The following is a 21,280-nucleotide window of genomic DNA, read 5'->3' on the forward strand; positions in this document are numbered from 1 at the left end:
CACCTTCTGGGGGGCGGGGAGTTCTTGAGTCTTCCTGCTTTAGTCCTCTCTGGGTGTGGGTCAGGAAGCAGGTGCTTCGTGAAATGAATGCGCCGAGCCATGCTCTGAAGCAGGCGGGCAGGGGGCAGCAGGGAAGGTACGCTGACCCAGGGGCACAAGCATTTCCAGTTTCTTGTGCCTGAGTAAAGTTGGTATCTGTCTGTCTCAAGGAGTTGAGGACTCTACTAGGTTCCATTTCAATGTGTACTAGATTCTATTTCATGTCGTTTTGGCCTCGTAACATTTCCTTTTGTGTGGAATATGGTTGTGGGAAGACACTAACCTTTGATATAGGTGTACTAATAAGATGGTATAAAAGTTTTTATATATATTGGGTTTTTCAAGACAGAGTTTCTTTGTACGGCCCTGGCTGTCCTGAAACTCACTCTGTAGACCAGGTTGGCCTCGAACTCAGAAATCCACTTGCCTCTGCCTCCCGAGTGCTGGGATTAAAGGCGTGCACCACCACGCCTGGCAAAGTTTTATATTTTATCTTATAACATGCAAAGGGCATTATTTTATCGTATTTATATAGCATTTTCTTGATAATTGACAAATAATAATACTGAAATAAATCATTTTTAATTTGTCAAAACACTGAATAAGAAAGTGTCTCCATCATACTGAACACACGTTCGTGTAGAACTTGGTGCTAAACCATTCGTAGAGGACCTTCTTCTGGGTCGAGGTTTCATACATAGCAGAGCAGCTCCCTCACTGTGATCTATTAAAAGTCAGCCCTCAACACAAGGGTTTGCAAAAAGTGGGGGGAAAAAAAAAGAAAAAAAATTGTCTAGGAGATATATACAGGAAAGAAACAGCACAGGACTGGGTGGGCTTGACCTGCTGGCCCCTCCCTGAGTCCTGGGGTGGGGGCTCTTCCTATCCATGCCTGCTCTGTGCCTGAGGGCAGGAGCTGTGTTGTCAGCTTGAATTGAACACTAATTAGAAAACCAACCTCCTTGTGTTTTTATGTCTGTTGTAAACTAAATGCAGCCCATTTCTTTTCGCTGTTGTGGTCATTTCTTTTACATCTATCCTCATTACTGATAATATATGTGCACCCACTGATTTCTGCCATTTTTAATGTGTTTTTTGTTTAGGGAGCTATTTTTTTGTGCTGCTATTTTCCTTCTGACCTCTCACCGATAGGTCTCAATCTCCCCCTCCCCTTTCTACTGATTACTCTTAAGAACATCTTTGTGTATTCAAAGTTCAGTATTAAAATCAATGTCTATCCTTATCTGAACCACAGAGGGTGTTAATATATAACTTGAAAGTTTAAATCATGCCCGTGGTTTTATGTTTGCTTTTTCATCAGCCATTCACTTCTGCACTTTGCTTTTAGTTACCACAGTGGCCTTCCTCCATGTTTCATGTGACTCTGACCCTAACATTAATGTTTTCTAGTGGTTGCTCTGATGTAAGGGCCGTAATTAACCAGTTTTCTTACCCTTTTTTCTGTAGATTTTCAAAAGAAACAACCAGATGATGATTCCACCCCAAGTACAAGTAACAGCCAATCAGATTTGTTTTCCGAAGAGACCACCAGTGACAACAACAATACCTCTGTAACCACGCCAACTCTTAGTCCCAGCCAGCAGTCGCTCCCGACAGAACTGAATGTAACTTCACCGAGTACAGAGGAATGTAAGTCTCTATCTGTGAGAGCCTTAGAGCAGCCCAGGAGCATCAGCGTGAGAGCCTTGCTCAGGAAGGCTTAACTCAGATTCTGTTTAAGACAAATGTGTGGGTGTGGAATGCTGTGCTGTGCAAGTCAGTAAGTGCAGCCACTCCAGAGAAGGTGAGGTCTTCTTAGGACTAGCCTTCCAGCGGTTATCAGCTCTGCCTTCACATTAGAACTCACTGGGGAAATTTAAAGCAATCTTTTTTATTGCATTTTTGAAAGACTTGTGCATGTAGTGCACTTGCATGGTTATCATAGAGGGCAGAGGACAGTGTGCTGGAGTCAGTTCTCTGCTTCCACCAGGATTGGAACTCGGGTCATCAGGGCTGCATGACAACATGGACATATTTCATCAGCTCTCCACCGAGGATTTAACAAACAATTTTAGTTTTTTATTATCATCCTTGAGCCTAATTTAACTCTTCAAAGAGAAGGAAGCTCAAAGATTCAGCCTTTAAAGTCTATGGAGAATTCTGCTGTACAGCAAGCATTTAGAATCACCAGTCTTGGGAACGTCAGCCTGACCTAGACTTAGATTGGACTCTTGCCTCTGCTAACTGGCCTTGACTAAGTTTACACTTAGGTAATAAAAGCACAGGCTGTGTGAAGAAAGTAGGAGATACTTTTATTCTTGTTTAATATTTTACTGCGTGCATTTGCGAATGTGTGTGTTTTGAATATGAGGATGTAAGCGAGTAGGTATGTATCGTTCTCTCCTGTTAGGCTAAGGGGCCTGGGGATTGAACCCAGTTAGCCAATCCTGTGTATAAGTGCCTAGCCATACCACTGGTCCTCTTGTTACCCTTGTATGTGATACATAGTCGTTATAATGCTACAATGATTTCTTGTGGGACACAATGTAACTCATAGTATTTGCCTCTTATGCTTTCCTTAAGGTTGGAATTTATGTTTCAAGCTTAATGGGTATTTAGAAATGTAATAGTTTAGGTTATCAAGTCTACTAATTTGGGGAAGGTTAGCAGGGAAAAAAATAATTTGTTTAATACTTTCACATGTTATTATATTCAGTTATATTGAGAATATAAAACAGAAGATCTTTAGAGAGTTTATTGTTTAGCAGGGACATTCAATTTAAATCAGAAGATGGCAAAGAGGAGTGATTATTCCCCTTTTTCCTCTCAAAGCAACGCAATGCTGAGAGACGAGAGGACTGCTAACATCTTATATTGCACAGGACAACTCTACACTGGAAGTGATCCAGCCCAGTTCTGTCCGGATGCTGGGGTTAGAAGCCGGACACATTCTGTGTATACTTAATGTTAGTAGGTCAGCGTTTGTAGTAAGTGTTATTGAAAGGCACTGGCTTACTCAGAAATGGTATTGAAGACAGAATGCTGTGAAGAGACACTTCACACATGTAGTGTGAGCTGTGGAGGAAAGCTGCCTGGAGTTTCTCTTGGGTAGTGACTTCATTCATGGAGAATGAAGTTGGAAAGTTAATGATTACCAAGCTTGAATGAATGTCCAGTCAAGCTACTGGGACTTTGAACAATAGCTGTGGTTCTAATGAAGAGACAGTGATAGTGTCACTGTCCTTTTGAAGGAGCAATCTGACAGTATTGTGAACAGGGATAGATTATAGCATTCCAGAAAAGGAGATTTTAATATTATAACTTGTTTAATGGAACTAGGAAGGGTGTGAAAATCATTTCAGAAGAGAAGAAGGATGTTAACAGTGTGTCAAGGAAGTAGATAATTTTGCTTCCTCCTTTCTAGTTTGGATGGCCTTTCCTTCCCTTACATAATTGCTTTCGCTAGGACTTATGTAGAGTGCTGTATAGAGGTAGCGTAGAGTAGAGTAGAGTAGAGAGCCTTCTTGTCTTCTTTCAGATCCTAGGGAAATGGATTCGACTTCCTCATTGGTTATGCTGTTTGCTGTGTGTTTGGCACATATGGCCTTAATTGTGTTATTGTATTATCTTTTCTATATGCCCCGTTCATCAGAGCTCTTATTGTGGAAAGTGTTTATTTCTCCTGTACTTTGGGAGTCTCATTCACTAACCCAGTTGGTCTCAAGCTCATAACAGTGCTCCTGTATGAGCCGCCCCCGAGAGCTGAGGTCCCGGGGAGAGCCGCAGTGCCTGGATAGGATGCTGAATGTTACTGTCTTGTCTTTGTCTACTGTCCCTTTTCTGCTGGTGTGATACACAGACTCACTCACTGACTTGCCAATCGTGAACCATCCTGTGTCCAGGAGCTGGGTCTTGTTCATAGTTTGTAACCATTTCCATGTGCTGTGGGGTTGAGGTCGCTTGTATTAAGAAAATGTATGGGTTGTTTTTTATCAGAGATAGTAATTTTCCTTTTTGTGTACCTGTCCTTGTCTGCTTTGGTGTTGAGGTAATATGATCTTATACATGAGTTTGAGAGAATCCTTCCCCTTTAAGTTTTTGAGGTGGATTACAAATGTTTGTTGTTGTCTTCTTTCAGAGGTTTGATAGACTATGTGATGATTCCGTCCAGTTCTTTTTTTGTTACTAAGTTTCGCTGGCTTACAGTAGGTCAGTTTAGATGTTCTATTTTTCATGGTTTAATGTAGAATTTGATCATCTTCTTTGGGTTTCCAGATTGTGGGTGAGTAGATATTTGTAACTATTTGAACTATTTGTAATAGTTCCCGGTGATCCTTTGTATTTCTGTGCCATCTTTTTATTGTTTCTGATTTTATTTATTTGACTCCTTATTTTTACTATTGTTGATTTTTTTTTTTTTTAAACTTTCTTGTACTTCTCCCACCCCCAACCTACAGGTCTTAATTTTGTTTGTTTCTGCTTTGGTTCCTCCTTTCCTTAATTTCCTGATAGGTTTTTTGTTTGTTTGTTTGATTTTTTTTTCCAGCTCCTTAAACTATCCTTTTAAGTCTTTTGTTAGAATCAGATCTTCTCTCACCTGGGTTTTGGTTTAGCTCTCATTCTATTGTTGTCCTGCTTAGTTTTGTGTCAAATTGACACATGCTTGAGTCATCTGAAAGAAGGGAGCCTCAACTGAGAAGATCTGGCTGCAGGGCATTTTCCTAATAGTGTAGCAAGCTCCTGGGCTTGAGCAGGCTGAGCAAGCCATGGAGAGCAGCACTCCTCCATGACCCCCTGCATCAGCTGCTGCCTGAAGGTTCTTGCCCTGCTTGAGTACCTCTCCTGGTTTCCTTTAATAAAGGACTACAATGTGGAAGTGTGAGCCAAATAAACCCCTTTCTATCCAATTTGCTTTTAATCGTGGAGTTTTGTTTATTTCAGTAGTAACCCTAAATGAGACAAGTTGCTCAAGCTGACATCAAACTCTTGACTTTTCCTTTAATATATGACATTATTCCCCACTTGATGCTATGAGAACATTGTTGAGTTGTTCCTAAATTTTGGCTGAGATGTCCTTTGCACCAGAGATTAAAAAATGGAGGTTTGGGGTGGGGTGTTAAAGGTAAATCTCACAGTGAGCCTGGACTTATCTCATATTTGTGGTCTTCTGTCTCTATCTCCTGAGTGTTAGAACTGAAGAAGAAAGTCACAATTTCTAGGTTCTAATGCCTCTCAACATGTCCTTTATGGCCTATTGTTGGCTCTGGCAAAGTCTGAGCTGCTCTCTGCAAAGTGAATATCACTGCTACCAAGTAGATAAGCTTTTTATTTGATTTTCCAATTAAATTTCTAGTAATCTGTAAGGGGAGCCAGTTTGGCCCTTTTCAGATTGGCTTCTGTCGTAGGGCAGTTATTGGACAGAACAGGCCAGCAGCTTCCAGTAAAGTGTTTGGAAAATATTACCTATTAAAAATATTTTATGGTTTCCTGCTGGGCTGGTTTTAAGTGAAATATGGAAGGGCGATTTATTTACAGCTCTCTCTGTATGTGCCTTTTTCTTCTCTTTTCTCTAATGAAGCTTGAGGCATCAAGCCGTTTATCAGAGATAATTATACAACAGATGGAGCTTTTCTGATATATAATAGTCTCAAAGTGGAAGATTCTCTCCCGTAATAAAGAATGCCCAAACTTTAAATGTCTCTTGATTTTAATTTAAGGTTTTTTTCCTCTAGTACATTTATTTATTAGTTCTAAGGCTGGTTCTACAGAGCTTGCTGCTTTCACTAGGGCCTTGTTCTCATAGATTGATACTCTGCAGTGCAGTCGGGATGCCCGTTAATGTGCTTTATTGAATCAAATAGCTGTCATTCAGGAGTCATTGTGGATCATCTTTAAGTCAGTTCTTGTCTGTATGCAGGACTTGAGTGTTTGCGTATACAGACTATTTCTGCTCTACCTTGTTGAAGTTCCTGCAGTGTCAGTTGACCTTTAACCTGTCAAAAATAAGAGCCAATCAAAGCGCAAGCACCATTTGCTAGAGCCTTACCTGCTGCCTCAGCTCCAAATCCTGCCTTCAGGCAGTCGCAGGGACTATGACTGCAGTTTCAGTTTTGGGTTAACAGAATGACATATGTGCCTGTTGATGCTCTTTTCCTGTTTAGCCTTTAGGCTCAAGCACTCTGATAATGTCTTTGTTAAATACAAACATAGAAAATTGTAGAAGGGAATTCTCAAATTTTATATTTTGTGTTGTCCTACTTTCTCCTGCCCGGGAGTCCTTCCTTTTCCACTTGACTGTGCTGCCTGCCTGCTCACACCATAGTCTCTGTGTGCTGCCTGTGGGCTCACACCATAGTCTCTGTGTGTGCTGCCTGTGGGCTCACACCATAGTCTCTGTGTGTGCTGCCTGTGGGCTCACACCATAGTCTCTGTGTGTGCTGCCTGTGGGCTCACACCATAGTCTCTGTGTGTGCTGCCTGTGGGCTCACACCATAGTCTCTGTGTGTGCTGCCTGTGGGCTCACACCATAGTCTCTGTGTGCTGCCTGTGGGCTCACACCATAGTCTCTGTGTGTGCTGCCTGTGGGCTCACACCATAGTCTCTGTGTGTGCTGCCTGTGGGCTCACACCATAGTCTCTGTGTGTGCTGCCTGTGGGCTCACACCATAGTCTCTGTGTGTGCTGCCTGTGGGCTCACACCATAGTCTCTGTGTGTGCTGCCTGTGGGCTCACACCATAGTCTCTGTGTGCTGCCTGTGGGCTCACACCATAGTCTCTGTGTGTGCTGCCTGTGGGCTCACACCATAGTCTCTGTGTGTGCTGCCTGTGGGCTCACACCATAGTCTCTGTGTGCTGCCTGTGGGCTCATACCATAGTCTCTGTGCGTGTTTTGCCTGTGAGCTCACACCATAGTCTCTGTGTGTGCTGCCTGTGGGCTCACACCATAGTCTCTGTGTGTGCTGCCTGTGGGCTCACACCATAGTCTCTGTGTGCTGCCTGTGGGCTCACACCATAGTCTCTGTGTGTGCTGCCTGTGGGCTCACACCATAGTCTCTGTGTGCTGCCTGTGGGCTCATACCATAGTCTCTGTGCGTGTTTTGCCTGTGGGCTCACATCATAGTCTCTGTGTGTTTTGCCTGTGGGCTCACATCATAGTCTCTGTGTGTGCTGCCTGTGGGCTCACACCATAGTCTTGATCATCAGGTTGGCTGCTACGGTTTACAGTGTTTATGCCAAAATAGACATTAGTGTCTATATCAACAGCCATGCAACTCTAAAACAGTTCTATTGACAGTTCTACTGCAGCTTTAAGACTTGACTTCTCTTCTCTTCTCTTTCTCCCCCCCCCCCCCCCCAAGACAGGGTTTCTCTGTGTAGCCCTGGCTGTCCTGAAACTCACTCTGTAGACCAGGCTGACCTCAGAACTCAGAAATCCACCTGCCTCTGCCTCCCAAGTGCTAGGATTAAATGTGTGTGCCACCACCGCCTGGCAGCTTTAACTTTCTATGCCACTATTATTTATGTTACTCTTTTTTAAAAAAAGATTTACTTATTTATTTTACATATATGAGTACACTATAACTGTACAGATGGTTGTGAGCCATCATGTGGTTGCTGGGAATTGAACTCAGGACATATGCTTGCTCCAGCCATGGGCCATGCTCTCTCCAACCCCGCTCTCTCCGGCCCAAAGATTTATTTATTGCTATACACTGTAGCTGTCTTCAGACACACCAGAATAGGGCACCAGATCTATTATGGATGGTTGTGAGCTACCATGTGGTTGCTGGCATTTGAACTCAGGACCTTCAGAAGAGCTGTCACTGAGCCATCTCTCCAGCCCTATGTTACTCTTTTACTGGGCATAATTTATGAATTAAACTTTATTGTAAATATGGATAGGATACAGAATTTGATACTGCCTGCAGTATCAGGTATCTTTTGGGGAGCCTTAAAGGATAGCCCCTTAAAATTAGAAGGACTATTAGAACACTGTCCATTTTATCTAGGTTTCTTAATTATTTAGGGAAAAAATGCACATTATTGGTAATGTTAAAAAAAATTTCTTCCACTAATGGTATTTTAAATTTTAAAGTATATTATTACAAGCATATAAACTAAAATTGACTTGTGTGTGTGTGTCTCTCTGTGTGTGTGTGTGTATGTTCACATGGGTGGTGTGTTTGCATGACTTAGAGGCTAACATGTATATGTGAGCACACGGTGGGGGGTGGGGTGCATGTGGAAGCCCCAGATGGACATGGGGTGTCTTTTCCAGTTGCTCTCTGTCTTTGTTTGTGGAGAGTTTTGTTACTTGAGAGTCATGGGTCCAGAGCTCACCTGTTAGCTAGTCCAGCTAGGCAGCTTAATCCAGGTTTCTGTCTCTGCCTTCTGTGAAAGAGAGGTCTTACACGCGTTCGCGACCGGCCAGGAAAGACGCAACAAACCGGAATCTTCTGCGGCAAAGCTTTATTGCTTACATCTTCAGGAGCAAGAGTGCAAGAGAGCAAGAGCTCTATTGCTTACATCTTTAGGAGCCAGAGCGCAAGAGCGCAAGAGCAAGAGAGCGAATGGCGAAACCCCGTCCCTTTTTAAGGAGAATTATTCTCCGCCTAGGATGTATTACTCCCTGATTGGCTGCAGCCCATCGGCCGAGTTGTCGTCACGGGGAAGGTAGAGCACATGGGGTGGAGAACTACCCTTGGCACATGCGCAGATTATTTGTTTACCACTTAGAACACAGGATGTCAGCGCCATCTTGCAAAGGTGAATGTGAGGGCGGCTCCCCACAGAGAGGGCCTTATAGGCAGGCGCTTAACAGCACCCCAAATTAGAACTGGGCACTGGGGATCTCAACTCATGTTTGCCCGTAAGTTTTTAAACAATCAATTTAATTTTTTAACCACTTTATTTTTTTATTTATTCATTTCATTTGTTTGTTTATTGACATCCCAAATGCTGTTCCCCCTACCAGTCTCTCCCTCAAAGAGTTCCTCCCTCCCACTCCTCCCAAGTTTTAATTTTAAGTTACCTGTAGTAGTGTTTATAGTTCCTAATTTGCCTCTATGATCCTATATGTAGTTAACTGGAAAAAATTTAAATCTGGGGAGATGCTGTTGCCAACTCTGTTTTTATAGGACTGTATCCATAACCTCTTCTCGCTTCTGCTATTCTCCCAGTACAAAACAACCTGCCAGATGAGTGCCAGTGCTAGTGAGGTCTGAGATGGGATTCTCTCGCTGACTCACCACTTGCAGTGCGGGCATCCAGGTTGTTTTTTTTTAAGTAATACTCTATTCTTTGAAAATGACATGCACACATGCAGTGTATTGTGCCGTATCTATTTCTCCCCCTCCCCCCTTCCTTCCCAGCACATCGCCCTCCTACTTTTATGTCCTCTCAGATCCTTAACCTTGTGTCAGATTTTCTCCCAAGCCAGCCCCTAGTGTGGCAGTCCGCCTGCTTCTGAACCCAAACCGCAGCTTTGCTTTGCCTCACAGAGCCATTCCATTCATGCTCCCTGTGGCCAGCTCAGAATCATTTCATTTATGCTGACTGTTTCCATTACAGAACTCCTGGACTACTTACCTGTGACACTTATTCTCAAATTGTCTTTTATTGTTACCTTTAGACTTGGCTTCTCATCTCTCTCTAGCAGCTTTGAGACCAGGCTATGTTTTATACTGTTCCCCTCACCTTCAGAGCGCCTAGCATGGTGCTTGTCTGGGCAGGCTTCAGCCAGTTTTTACTTTAAATATATATTGCTTTATTGCCAATTTTTATACTCTTTAGAACTACTTTATATGCTTGGGCAGTGGTGGTACACAACTTTAATCCCAGCATTCAGAAGCAAGGGCAGACAGGTCTCTTGAGTTTGAGGCCAGCCTGGTCTATGGAGAGTTCCAGGACATCTAAGGCTACTCAGAGAAACCTTGCCCGTTCCCCCCACCCCAAACAAAACAAAACAAAAAGCAAAAAAAGAACTACCTATTGCTTGAATTCTCAATAGCTCCTATTTAACTTATTAAAAATATATAGTAATACATTTAATGCTTAATGGTAGAATTTAGTAATCTCAAGGCATAAGAATTTTGAAGTTTGTGTGTGTCTTTGTGTGTATTCATCATTTTGAAGTGACATCTGTCTCTCCGTGCCTGTCTCACTCTGGGTAGGTAGCCATCTGCTTCTTGTCAAGGAAGTTTGTATCCATGGTCTTAATTTTATCTTCTGAATTTCTCCTTTTAAGTTTCTTTTCTGCAAGAGAGAAGACTAGAGAACTTCTGATATTTACTGTCCAGGGTCTCTAAGGCCTTGTTTCTGTAGTCGTCCCTGACAGCTGTAAGACTGTCCACTCACTGCTGATCTGGCTTGGGTTCGAAGCGATCTTGTCACTGTAGTGCTTTGCAAACACAGAGAGGGGTTCAGAGTTGCCTTATCAAGCGCTCTGTACTTGTCTGAAGGTAAAGGCCACAGTGAGCAAGCACGTCATGTCACATCAACACAGCCTCTGCAGCTGCTGTGTTTTTGTTTGGTGTAGGTACAGGAAACGGCTGGCACTGATGACCTTAAGGTAATCCCATGCTTTATTTATGACAAAATGTTTGGCTGAAAAGTCATGAGAGAGGCATCTACTTGATGTGCTAGAAGTCACATTTTAACTAGGCAGAAATATATTTTGTGTTTATTCAGTTCTCTGAAAACAGCTGCCAGGATCAAAACCAAAACCGAACCAATCAACCAACCATATAGTTTTCTGCTTTACAGTCATCTCCTCCATTGCTCCATAAGCTGCTCCATGTTTTCATCACTAGGGTGATGGACATCACTTTAGTGAAGGGCTTTTAAGATTTCAGAATATCAGTGCAGCCCTTTGACTACATAATTCAAATTGTGACATTCCCAGTCACTAATGGCAAAGAGAATTCCCTAAGACCTGGCGGTGTGGCCTGTGTGCAGCAGGGCCTTTCATACAGAGACACTCGGACACACTGCCAGTACTAGTGCAGTGGAGGGACTGAGCAGTGAGGTAGAGAAGGCCCTGTTCTTGGTTCCTTTTTAAATTGCACCAAGACAGCACCTGTGGTCTGGATAGATGTCCTTTCATTCTTTCTGAAGCCTCTCATTAACACAAGTAACACAGGTCACTTCCTTTTCCGAGGAGGGCAGCTCTTTGCAGTTCCCATTGCAGATAAGATTTATGAGAATGCTCTTAGCACTTTTGTTTTGTTTTTCTATGTTTATAAGTGTTTTGCCTGCATGTATGCATGTGCACCATATGCATGAAGTGTTCTTAGAGGCCAAAGCAGGCATCAGATACCCCCAGTACTCCAGTTAATGGTTGTGAGCTGCCACTGTGTAGGTGCTGAAAACCAAACCCAGGTCCTTTGCAAGAGCAGTAAGTGCTCTTAACCTCTGTGAAATTCTTCCAGCCTGTTAGATTTTTTTTAAAGAAAATGAAACAAAACAATTAAAAAAAAAAAACCCGCTCAATGCTGAGTGTCTCCATCAGTGTTACGAAAATCATGCTTGTATTGATGGTAGAAATGCAAATAATCAAATCCCATTTGGGCCTTAGTTAAGCCTGTAGAATCAGAATCAGAGCCTAAATTAGACAGATGACAGCCCCTGATTTCATATCCATATTAAATGTACTTTGTTATGAGGCAACAAAAGCAGTGTCTAAAATTAGAAAAAAAATAAACTTTCCTCAAAGGGGCTTTGGTTTTGACCCCCAAGATGACATTCATTGCTTCTTGTTCGGAGGCTTTGTCACGTTCTCATCCGGAAGAACTGATGCTGCACACATTGCGTTGCTTACCTGCAATGAGTGGCACTGTGAAGCACTGTGGTCATTCTAGGTAATGGCGGAGCCTGAGTGACTAGGTTGAGATTGGTGACTGCATCCCTGTCACTCAGCTTGGTCTCTTTGCGTGTTAGCATTCTTGATTAGTCTCTGCCAAGAGTAACATGAGAGGGCTGCCTTGAAAGGAGGGAGGGAGGATTTGAAAGTCTAGCAACTTGAATTCACTATTGTCTTCCGTCCAGAAGTTGTAATCTGTGGTCTGAGGACCTGTGGCGTGGTGTCAGAGTGCCACCAAGTGTCCTGCAGAACTTGGATGCTACCCTTTAAGCCCAGCACTCTAGGTTATCAAAATACTCGTGTTTCATAAAAGTAGTTTTGTATTGAGATATAACTTTTTTATTTAAGCGAAAAACATTAATGTCTTTGTGTGTTTAAATTTTAGATAAGTTCTCAGTCATTAGAGTAAGTGTAAACAAAAGTTCAATCACTTTAACTGTAAACAGGTTACTTGAAGACAGGGTTTAGGGACTTTCATGTTAGATCAACATGTAAGTGTGGTTTAAAAACAACAACAACAACAACAACAACTGTTTAAACTACTGTGACAGTTGTATCTATTTGATGGTTTTTGGCTTGAATTGTTTTCATCTCAAGTAGAAAAGTGTTTGAACACTTGTGTGCGAGGCGGTTTAGACCCTTTTGGTGCTCTTCCGGCCAGGAGAGAGCATGGCCTCTGATCCTAGTGCATTTGCCTCCACTGCTCCATGGAAGGATCCAGGGGTCTTCGTGTGGAGAGCATTCCTGATTTAGGTTTGCTTCATGGGAAGGTGTTGTGGGAAAATGTCATTTCTAGTGAGCAGTTGTAACTGCACACATATTCACTTTGTTTGTGGAGATGTCCAGTCGCTCATTACATCTTCATGGTCACTTGTTTTTTTTTTGTCAGTAGCGCTGTTCAGATCCAGTTATGCAGATAGATCAGGCACATTCCTGCAGACTATAGTGACTTGTGAATTGCAGCTGTAGGGTGATGGTGACTGGGGGGTGGGGTGGGGGCATCTTTTCTGAAGGGCGTTGTTTCTTCCGCAGCCTAGTCTGCCCCTGCTTGTTATCACTGTCAGTGCTGTGCTATTTCAGAACCACCGCATATGTGTTGAATGAAGGCTTTCAGAGAGGGACTACTTTATTACTCGAGAAATAGATTTGAATATTTTTATAAGTTTTTGTTTTTAACATGACCATAGCGATGTAGAAGTTTATGTTTGCATTGCTCAGCCTCCTCCTTTGAAAAGCTTCATCAGCAAACTGAATTCGGAATCTCTAGAGAGGGGAGAACGTTGTGGCTGTTGGATCTGTCTGAGGTCACCTTTAGAATGGAGAAGTGGGCTGCTGGACCATGGACAGCGTGTGGATCATGAGGGAGTGAGATTGACCAGCTGCTTAGAAATGGAGGATACGTTTCTAATAAGCCCACAGTGCCTTTCGTTGGGAATTAATTAGACACTGTTATGTAAATGTCATGTTAATTAAGCAAGAAAATTGAAGTGTTATAAATCTGCTCAAAGAGTGGATATTTTTGTGTATTAATGTTTTGCAGTTACCTTGGAAGGGCTGATAGTGGAACATTTGATTATTGGGCTTCTGGCAATTTTAGCTGACTGACTCCTTGACAGTCCATTTTTCCTAATTGATGTGCTTTAGCACATGGTTTAACTACAGGCGATGAGCTCTGGTGGAACCAGGAGCCAGAAATAACCAGCCGTGGTGGCTGTTTTAACAAAACCATTTAGAGTACGTTGTTGGTCTCTACTTGGCGATAAAGGAGAAATGCTCTTTTTCATATTTGTTTTGCCTTGGGTTTTGAGTGCTGAAGAGCGTTGCTCATCAAGAGTAGCTGTCCACTCCGCCCGTGCTTTCTGCTCTCCGCGTCGGCTGTGCAGCTGACTGCACTATGAGGTATCCTGAGCATGGCTTTTTTACACACTCAACAACTCTAGGAGACTGAAAGTTTTCAGAATTTTGCTACTTCACTTTGGAATGTGAGTGTTGACAGTTAATGGCATACCTTTTTTGTAGTCCTGATTTTTACAGGTTACAGCAGTGGCTGTCAACCTGGGTCAAGACTCCTTTGAGGGTCGAATGACCCTTTCACTGGAATTGCCTAAGACCATCAGAAAACACAGATATTTATATTACAATTCATAACAGTGGCAAAATTGTAGTTACAGATTAGCAACGAAAATAATTTGGGGTCACCACCACATGAGGAATTGTATTAAAGAGTTGCAGTATTAGGAACTTCCATGGCACAGTGAGTGACTGGATTAGCTCCATGTCTTCAACCCCACAGAACTGAAATCAGTAGTTTTCCCGGAAGAACCACTGCTGTGTTGGGTATACTGTGAAATATCTCTGCTTGTTGGGAACACAGCTGAAGTTACCATTTCATAGTGTTCTTGACATGTCACATGTCAATGTCAGCCTAGAAATAGCCCTGGAAGAAAAGGAAAAATATGCAGACTTCCTGATTACAAAGCTCAGGCAGGCTGCCCCAAGCATTATTCAATTGTAAATTACAAAGTGGAGAATGTTGGCATTTTAGAAAGGAGTCCTCTGAGTATAACATCAAATGCAATATACTAGTCTGTTAGTAAACTCCTCTAGATAATGAAGAATCTTGGAAAAGTTGGTTATTCACTTTAACAAAGGAAATAAAAAAGCATACATATCGGTTGGTTTGCCTGGCAGTTGAGGTTGCTTTTGTGAGACAGGTCCTTGCTGTGTAGCCTAGGCTGATCTTCAACTTGAAATACTCCTTTGTCAGCTTCCCAAGGGCAGAGATTGTGGCCATGTGCTGCCTAGCAGTTAAGCTCGGGAATCATTTGTGTCCCTGAAAGCCTGACTTAGGGTTCTGTTGCTGGGAGAAGTGCCATGACCAGAAGCAAGCTGGGGAGGAGAGGGTTTGTGTGCCTCACGGTGTCGGGGTTCATCACGGAAGAAAACCAGGACAGGAGCACACGCAGGGCAGGGTCCTAGAGGCAGGAGCTGATGCAGAGGCCATGGAGGATGCTGCTCACTGGCTGGCTTGACCTGGTTTGCTCTGCCTGCTTCTTTATAGAACCCAGGGCCACCAGCCCCGAGAAAGCACCACCCAAAATGGGCTGGGCCCTCCCCCATCAGTCACTAATTAAGAAAATGCCCTATAGCTGGATCTTATGGGGGCATTTTGTCATTTGAAGTCCCCTCTTTTCAGATAACTAGTTAGTGTGTCAAGTTGAAATAAGACCAGCCACCACAGAGCCCAACATATTAAACAAGAGACCTTGTGACTTTAACATATAAACACTCAAAAGTCAACTTTCTGAAGCTGCTACTGTGCAGTCTACAGATGTGACACAGAGCCAATGGCAGTGATTGTAGTTTGTGCTGTGGCCATCACTTCTGAGCCTCCTGGTTTCCCAAAGAGCAGCATGTTCTTAGAACTGAGGTGCTCTGTGTCCAGCGCGGAACTTCCTCCTTTATAAGAGGATCCTCTGGGCTTTTCAGTGGGACACACTCTGGTCTGTGCCAGCGTCTGGGCTCCCATCTTGGAATTCTGAGCACTAAAATTAATGCCTTTTTGGCATCACTAGTTGCCATGAGCCTCTGTGGGTCCTGAGGTCATGATTTTAATCGACCTGCTTATGAATGTATTTACTTTGTTTCTGGTCTTCCCTGGTGTCCCCCAGAGTCACACAGTGCTCCCTCACCTCACTCTGTACTGAGTATTTCATCCTGCGTAGAACAGAGATGGCTGGAGTCAGCTGAGTGGACAGTGGGGTCGGCACAGGTGCTATGGTGGAGTGGACACCTTTATTTTGACCCTTGCCATCAGCTCTCAGTACCATCTTGTTTACTGGGATCACATACAATATTTTTCTTGTTGATAGAAACTCTCCCCATAATTATGTATATTTAACAGTTGGTTTGTAATTAATTGCATAAGAGCAAATATTATCCTCTTTACTGGCTAGTTGTCCTTCCCTATCCCTTCAAGGCTGTGTGGTTTGGCTGGGTGGTGGCACATACCTTTAAGCCCACCACTTGGGAGGTGCAGGCAGGCAGATCCCTGTGAGTTCCAGGACAGCTTGGTCTACAGAGCAAGCTCTAGGATGGTTCAAGGCTACACAGAGAAACCCCGTCTCAAACAAACAAACAAACAAACAAACAAACAAACAGTGTATGTGGTTTAGGTGACATAGTTCATATAGGACACATGGGATGCTCTCAGGCTTTTTGATCTGCGTTTTAAAGTGTTTCATAGGTTACTGTCTGTCAGAAGAAGTTCGCCATTTATAATGTTGCCCAATTATCAAAGCTGGGCCATATTATCATCGCCAGTCACTCTTGTCAGTGTCTGGTGGCTCAGCTGTGCTAGTGTGCTTGTGCTTTACTCTAATGGCATGAATGCATTGGACTGGGCTGCGGGGTTAACAAGCTCCCTGGAGAGCACTGTGCGGCGCTGCATGCTGAGCTGTGCTCTGGAGCTATAAGGTGATTTGCATTTTTTGCCAGAACCTACTGAGATTTATTGACTAGGAATATTTTTTAAGAGATAAACTCTTAACCTTCAGGTGAGGTAAAATTTCTTTCATGTGATAATTACCTGGGCATTTGCAGGCATTGGGTGTTTGTTCATTCATGAGTTCCAGACACTTTTTATTGTTCTGGTTCCAGTACTTGTCCCTCCTCCTAGTTTTCCTGGATGGCTTATTTGATGTCCTTTAAGAAAGCGTTCTGATACACTCTCACTGACGTCTCCACCATGTATCCAACCTAGAAGTGTACACAAGTCTCCTGCTCACCTGACTTACTCCAGAGTTAGCGCTTAGGAGCCTGTGTCTCAAAATGTTATTTTATGTCTGTATGTTTTTCCTTCAAGTGTACATATACGTATATGTATATGTATATGTATATGTATATGTATATGTATATGTATATGTATAAGCACAGTACATGTGCCTGCAGAGGCCAGAAAGAGGGGATTAGATTCCCTGGTTGGGAATCAAACCTGGATCTTCTGAAAAAGCAGCAGGTATTGTCAAACCCTGAGCCATCCCCAGCCCCAGGAGTCTGTTTTTACAGGGTCTCAGAATATGTTCTAATATTATAATCAGATAGTTGTTATATAATTCATTCTAATACAGCTTGAACATCTATCTTTCATCTTATAGCTTGAGGCCCTTGCTATCCAGGGAAGTCAGGACAGGAAGTCAGGGCAGGTTGCAGAGGCCGTGAGGGAATGGTGTTTACTGACTTGCTCATCGTGGGTTGCTCACCCCGCTTGCTTACACCCTCCAGAACCACCTGCCTAGGGTTAGTGCCACCTACACAGTGGGCTTGGGACCTTCCACATCAGTCAGTCATCAATAAAATGGACCTCAAGCTTGCCTGCTGACTGTTATGGTGGAGGCATTTTCTCAATTGAGGTTTCTTCTTACTTAATGACTCTAAGTTGTGTCAAGTTGACATAAAACCACATAAGACAGTGCCCCTCATCCAAACACCCAAAATGTTCCAAAGTCAGACTTGGGAGACAGAAGAGATAAATCTATATTTGACCTCATGCCTGGGCCACTAAAACACTGTGTTCAGTTAGCTCAGGGTGTGTGTACAGAGTTTGGGTGAAGCATAATGGAATATGATGTTCAGTCTTGGGACCACCTGTCCTCAAGATAACTTTAGGTAATATTCCAAAACCCACTAAAACAACCAACAAACCAGCCAGACAAACAAACAGACAAACAACCCAAATACAAAACATTTTTTATCCTAAGTATTTTGTATAAAGGATTCTTAACCTGTTCCATTCTTTGAGGTCCCTTTATATTATACCTCCATTAAAAGGTTTTAAAAATCTATTTGCTTCCTTAATTTAATCCACCAGCTCATATTTTAACTCCATGAGTGTTGTTAAATGTCCACGGTGATGAGACCCAGCAGAAAGCCTTATTGCAGAGATAGTTCGCCATGAGCTCCCTGGCTTTTGACAACTTTTTTGTTCCTTTTTATTGTGAGAGAAATTGGGATGTTGCCATTGACAACATACAGCAGAATCCACAGGCATGGGCCACAATGTTTCGGGGTCCTAAGTCAGAGTGTAGAGCAGTCTGGAGAAGATGGACCCATGTGGGTGGCTCACTTTCAAAACCCAGGAGCCCTTCTGAGCACCTCGGAGTTTACTGTATTTTATTTAGTATATTTCACTATTATTTCTTCGGTGAAGGTGACATTTGCAGGAATAAACATTCAGTTGAAATACCCTCCCCTGCCCTCTGAGAGGTCTTTGGAATTTTCCTAATTTTTCTTGCCTCATTTTCAAATTCTTGCATTTTCCAGGTAATGTTGGTCAGTAATGCATGCCCTTCCCCTTGACTGCATGGGACCTTCATTACCTGTTCTATGCTCTGGCACTTGATTCTTTTCCATGCAGCCACTTACTGAGTTCATGAGTTCTGCCTTCCCGAGTAAGCTGCTGACCTAATCTGTGCTTACACTGTCGGGGTGTGAGTGCTTTTGGAAGTGAACAGCACACTTTCTTGGTTCTTTGTTCCCTTGAAGGTTATTCCTTCTTGTCTTACGCCTTGTGAGGGCTGTTGGCATTATGGCCTTGGTAAGGAAAGAAAGGCAGGGTGATGGCACACTTCCCAGTTTGGACCCTCAAATCCCTTTCCCCATGACCTTGCGGACACTGCTTCCAGCAACGGGTTGTGGAGCTCTTTCGTCTTTCCTCCTCTTCAGTGAGTGATAAAGCTGTCTGTGTCAGTTACCCGACAAGCCTTTTCAGAATATCAGGTAGCACTGCCTGTCTGTCCTCTTCTATTCTCTTCGTTTGCTGTCACCTGTGTTGCTTTCCCAGGGCAAGCTGACAGTTACTGACCTTCATATTTGTACAGCAGCTTCTTGTCTTCCAAGTTGGGACGCCATCATTGAGAGGTGTTGGAGGGTAATCAGTCCCAGCTTGGTGCTGTGTTGCTAGGCCTTCTACAGAACACTTTGCAAGCTGCCTCTGCTGACTAAGCTCTCGTCTACACCGTGTCAGATCTGCGCCCACCAAGACCCCATGAAGATGCATCAGTCACACTTCTTAGAAGAAAACTAAGTGTTCTCCCCTGATCAGCAGTGTTTCCTTTATATACTGAAACACTCCTTATTTCTTCTGAGGTCTTTGCTATTCCTTAGGGAGTAAGTGCCCTTCTGTGAGGCCAGTTTTACAGTGGATTCCAAGTACAGTAACCACTGAGATTTAAAAAGGCCATATGCCTCACTGGTTGCTTTGTGGAAGAGCTCAGCTCCCCCACATTTGGGTAATTTCTTCTCTCCTAGATCTGAATTCTAGTTAAATTTTTCTTTAACTTTTCAGCATTATTCGAGACTTAAGAATGTTTTATGAAAGGCACATTACACTCTGTAGAAAGACTAGAGCTGATTGCTAAGCTACAATATCAGCACTTTAGAAGACTGTATGCATAGTCATCTCCTTTCTGCTACGACTGCCAGCATGTCTGCAGGGGGAGCCTGTCCTTTGTAGGCTTCTCTTGTTCATCGTGGCAGCCATGGGCATGTGGAGGGTACCTGACTGATGTGCCTACTTTCTTGTTTTTAGGTGGGCCATGCACAGACACAGCTCATGTCTCATTAATTACACCAACCAAAAGATCCTGTGGTGCAGGTATGTACACCATTCTTACCTGAATTCTACCTAGAAATTAGCCACTGGTTCTAGCTTGGCATGTATACCCCAGGAGACTGTCTAATTCTTTGCATCAATTGCAAAATGATGTATTTTGTACTTGAGATTGGGTAGAATTTGGCTAGAAGTGAGAGTGATGTTGCTAAGACACATACCTCCTGCATAGTGCTGTCAGCTAGGTCCAACAAAGTGGGTATCAAAATTTACCAACTTGTTAAGACCCCAAGGATGTTAAACAGGTATGAAATACAGAGTATTGCTCAGTTTGTCTAAGTTCTAGATTTCGTAAAAACAATGTTTAAATGCTAGGTGATGAAAGCGTAAAGAAGCTTTATAAGGAAGAAGATAGCGACTTGCTACAGTATCTCAGGAGCTTGTAAAAGTTGTTGGCACCAAAGCTTGGGCTCTCCCGAATGCAGTCTTTTCGGAGGGACAACTGAACCCTACCTACACGGCTCAGTCATATGTGACATTTTTATTAAACACGAAGTCATGAATCTTGTAGACCTTTAAAAAGCGGACCTAATGCCCATGGCTCCCTTAGCCTATAGCTTAATTTATTTTAAATGGTTTGCCTTTCTTGTAACACTACCTGCTGTTTAAAATATCTCAAGGTTTGTATTCATATTATATTGTTTTCCAAAGGTCACAGTTGAGATGTTCTTCATAACTTAATTCAGTCCTTTTAAACTCTCAAACAGAAGCAGCATAAACTGTTTGCATGTGCAGCTTCAAGCCTCAGCTCCTGTGCATACAGTTGATGAGTGCTTGACTGCCGCACACTGACTCAGTAGCATACAGCTGTGGATGCTTAAAGAATGTGATTTACTGTTTTCTTCCAAATGGCCATCTTTGAGGCAGAGGTGTGTGTGATTGTCCTGGCATGCCGTCATTACTCCTGTGCACAGTGAGCAAGCTCTGCCAGGAGAGGGGTTTCTCTGCCTGATGGAGGCACAGAACAGTTGCCTGGAGTGTTGGGAGACCAGCTCTGCAGGTGGTTCTCATTATGAAAAGGATGGTGGGTGCTCAGGACACTGTGGCTTTCCTGAGTAAGATGACTGATGAGTAGTCAGTCCCGCAGGACTTGAATGTCAGTCTTGCAGATGCTCAAGTCTGTGTTGTATTACATTACACTTTACGTTTCCATTGTATGCTTTTTTGTTTTTTTCTTTCTTTCTAACTTACAGTAAGAAAGCTTGTCATTGATTAAAATTTGGAAAAAACAAAAACACAGATTTGGTAATAGTGTTTAGTAATGTACTTTATAAATGCTATTTCTAAAACTAGGTCAGTTTCTTTTTTTAATTTTGCTTCTTACAAAATGTGTATGTGTGTGTGTTTTAAAGTAAGATGACATTTTAAATTTGTTTATCATCTATAAAGTGGAATGATAAGAATTTCTCACAAGGTCAGTGTAACAAGAGGATTATTTGTAGCTCACAGTAGATATTGAATAGTTCATTGTTGTTATTTATAACTGTAGTAGTTTTTTTTTTTAATGTTATCAAAATACCTTGCCAGAATAAGATAGGAAAGAAAGATTTAAGTCCAGTCCAGCAAGGAGGCTGTAAGGTGTGGGGCAGAGCCTTCTGCCATAGTCACAGCAGCACCAGACGCACACAGGGTTCCATGCTCTGAATTCAGCAGCCACCTCAGCTCAGATACACAAATGCTGGAGAGGGCTGAGAACATGAGCCTGTGGGGGAT

The 21,280-nt window shown here is 42.9% G+C and overlaps 1 protein-coding gene across 5 annotated transcripts in view; it reads left to right on the forward strand.

Annotated features, from left to right (window-relative positions):
- The window catches only part of Zfand3 (zinc finger, AN1-type domain 3), a 205,785-nt gene that overhangs the window by 128,778 nt on the left and 55,727 nt on the right, over positions 1-21,280 (forward strand). For 3 of the 5 annotated variants that reach the window (NR_151443.1, NM_001356265.1, XM_006524028.2), the window contains 2 exons: positions 1,507-1,689; positions 19,487-19,552. Coding sequence is in view for 3 of the 5 variants with exons in the window: in NM_001356265.1 (NP_001343194.1) it covers positions 1,507-1,689; positions 19,487-19,552 (249 nt within the window). In the remaining 2 variants the exon portion in view is untranslated. The remainder of the gene's footprint in view (positions 1-1,506; positions 1,690-19,486; positions 19,553-21,280) is intronic. The other 2 variants (NR_151442.1, NM_148926.3) reach the window with 1 other exon arrangement.

Source organism: Mus musculus, chromosome 17, assembly GCF_000001635.26.
Source record: "Mus musculus strain C57BL/6J chromosome 17, GRCm38.p6 C57BL/6J".
NCBI classification, from domain to species: domain Eukaryota; kingdom Metazoa; phylum Chordata; class Mammalia; order Rodentia; family Muridae; genus Mus; species Mus musculus.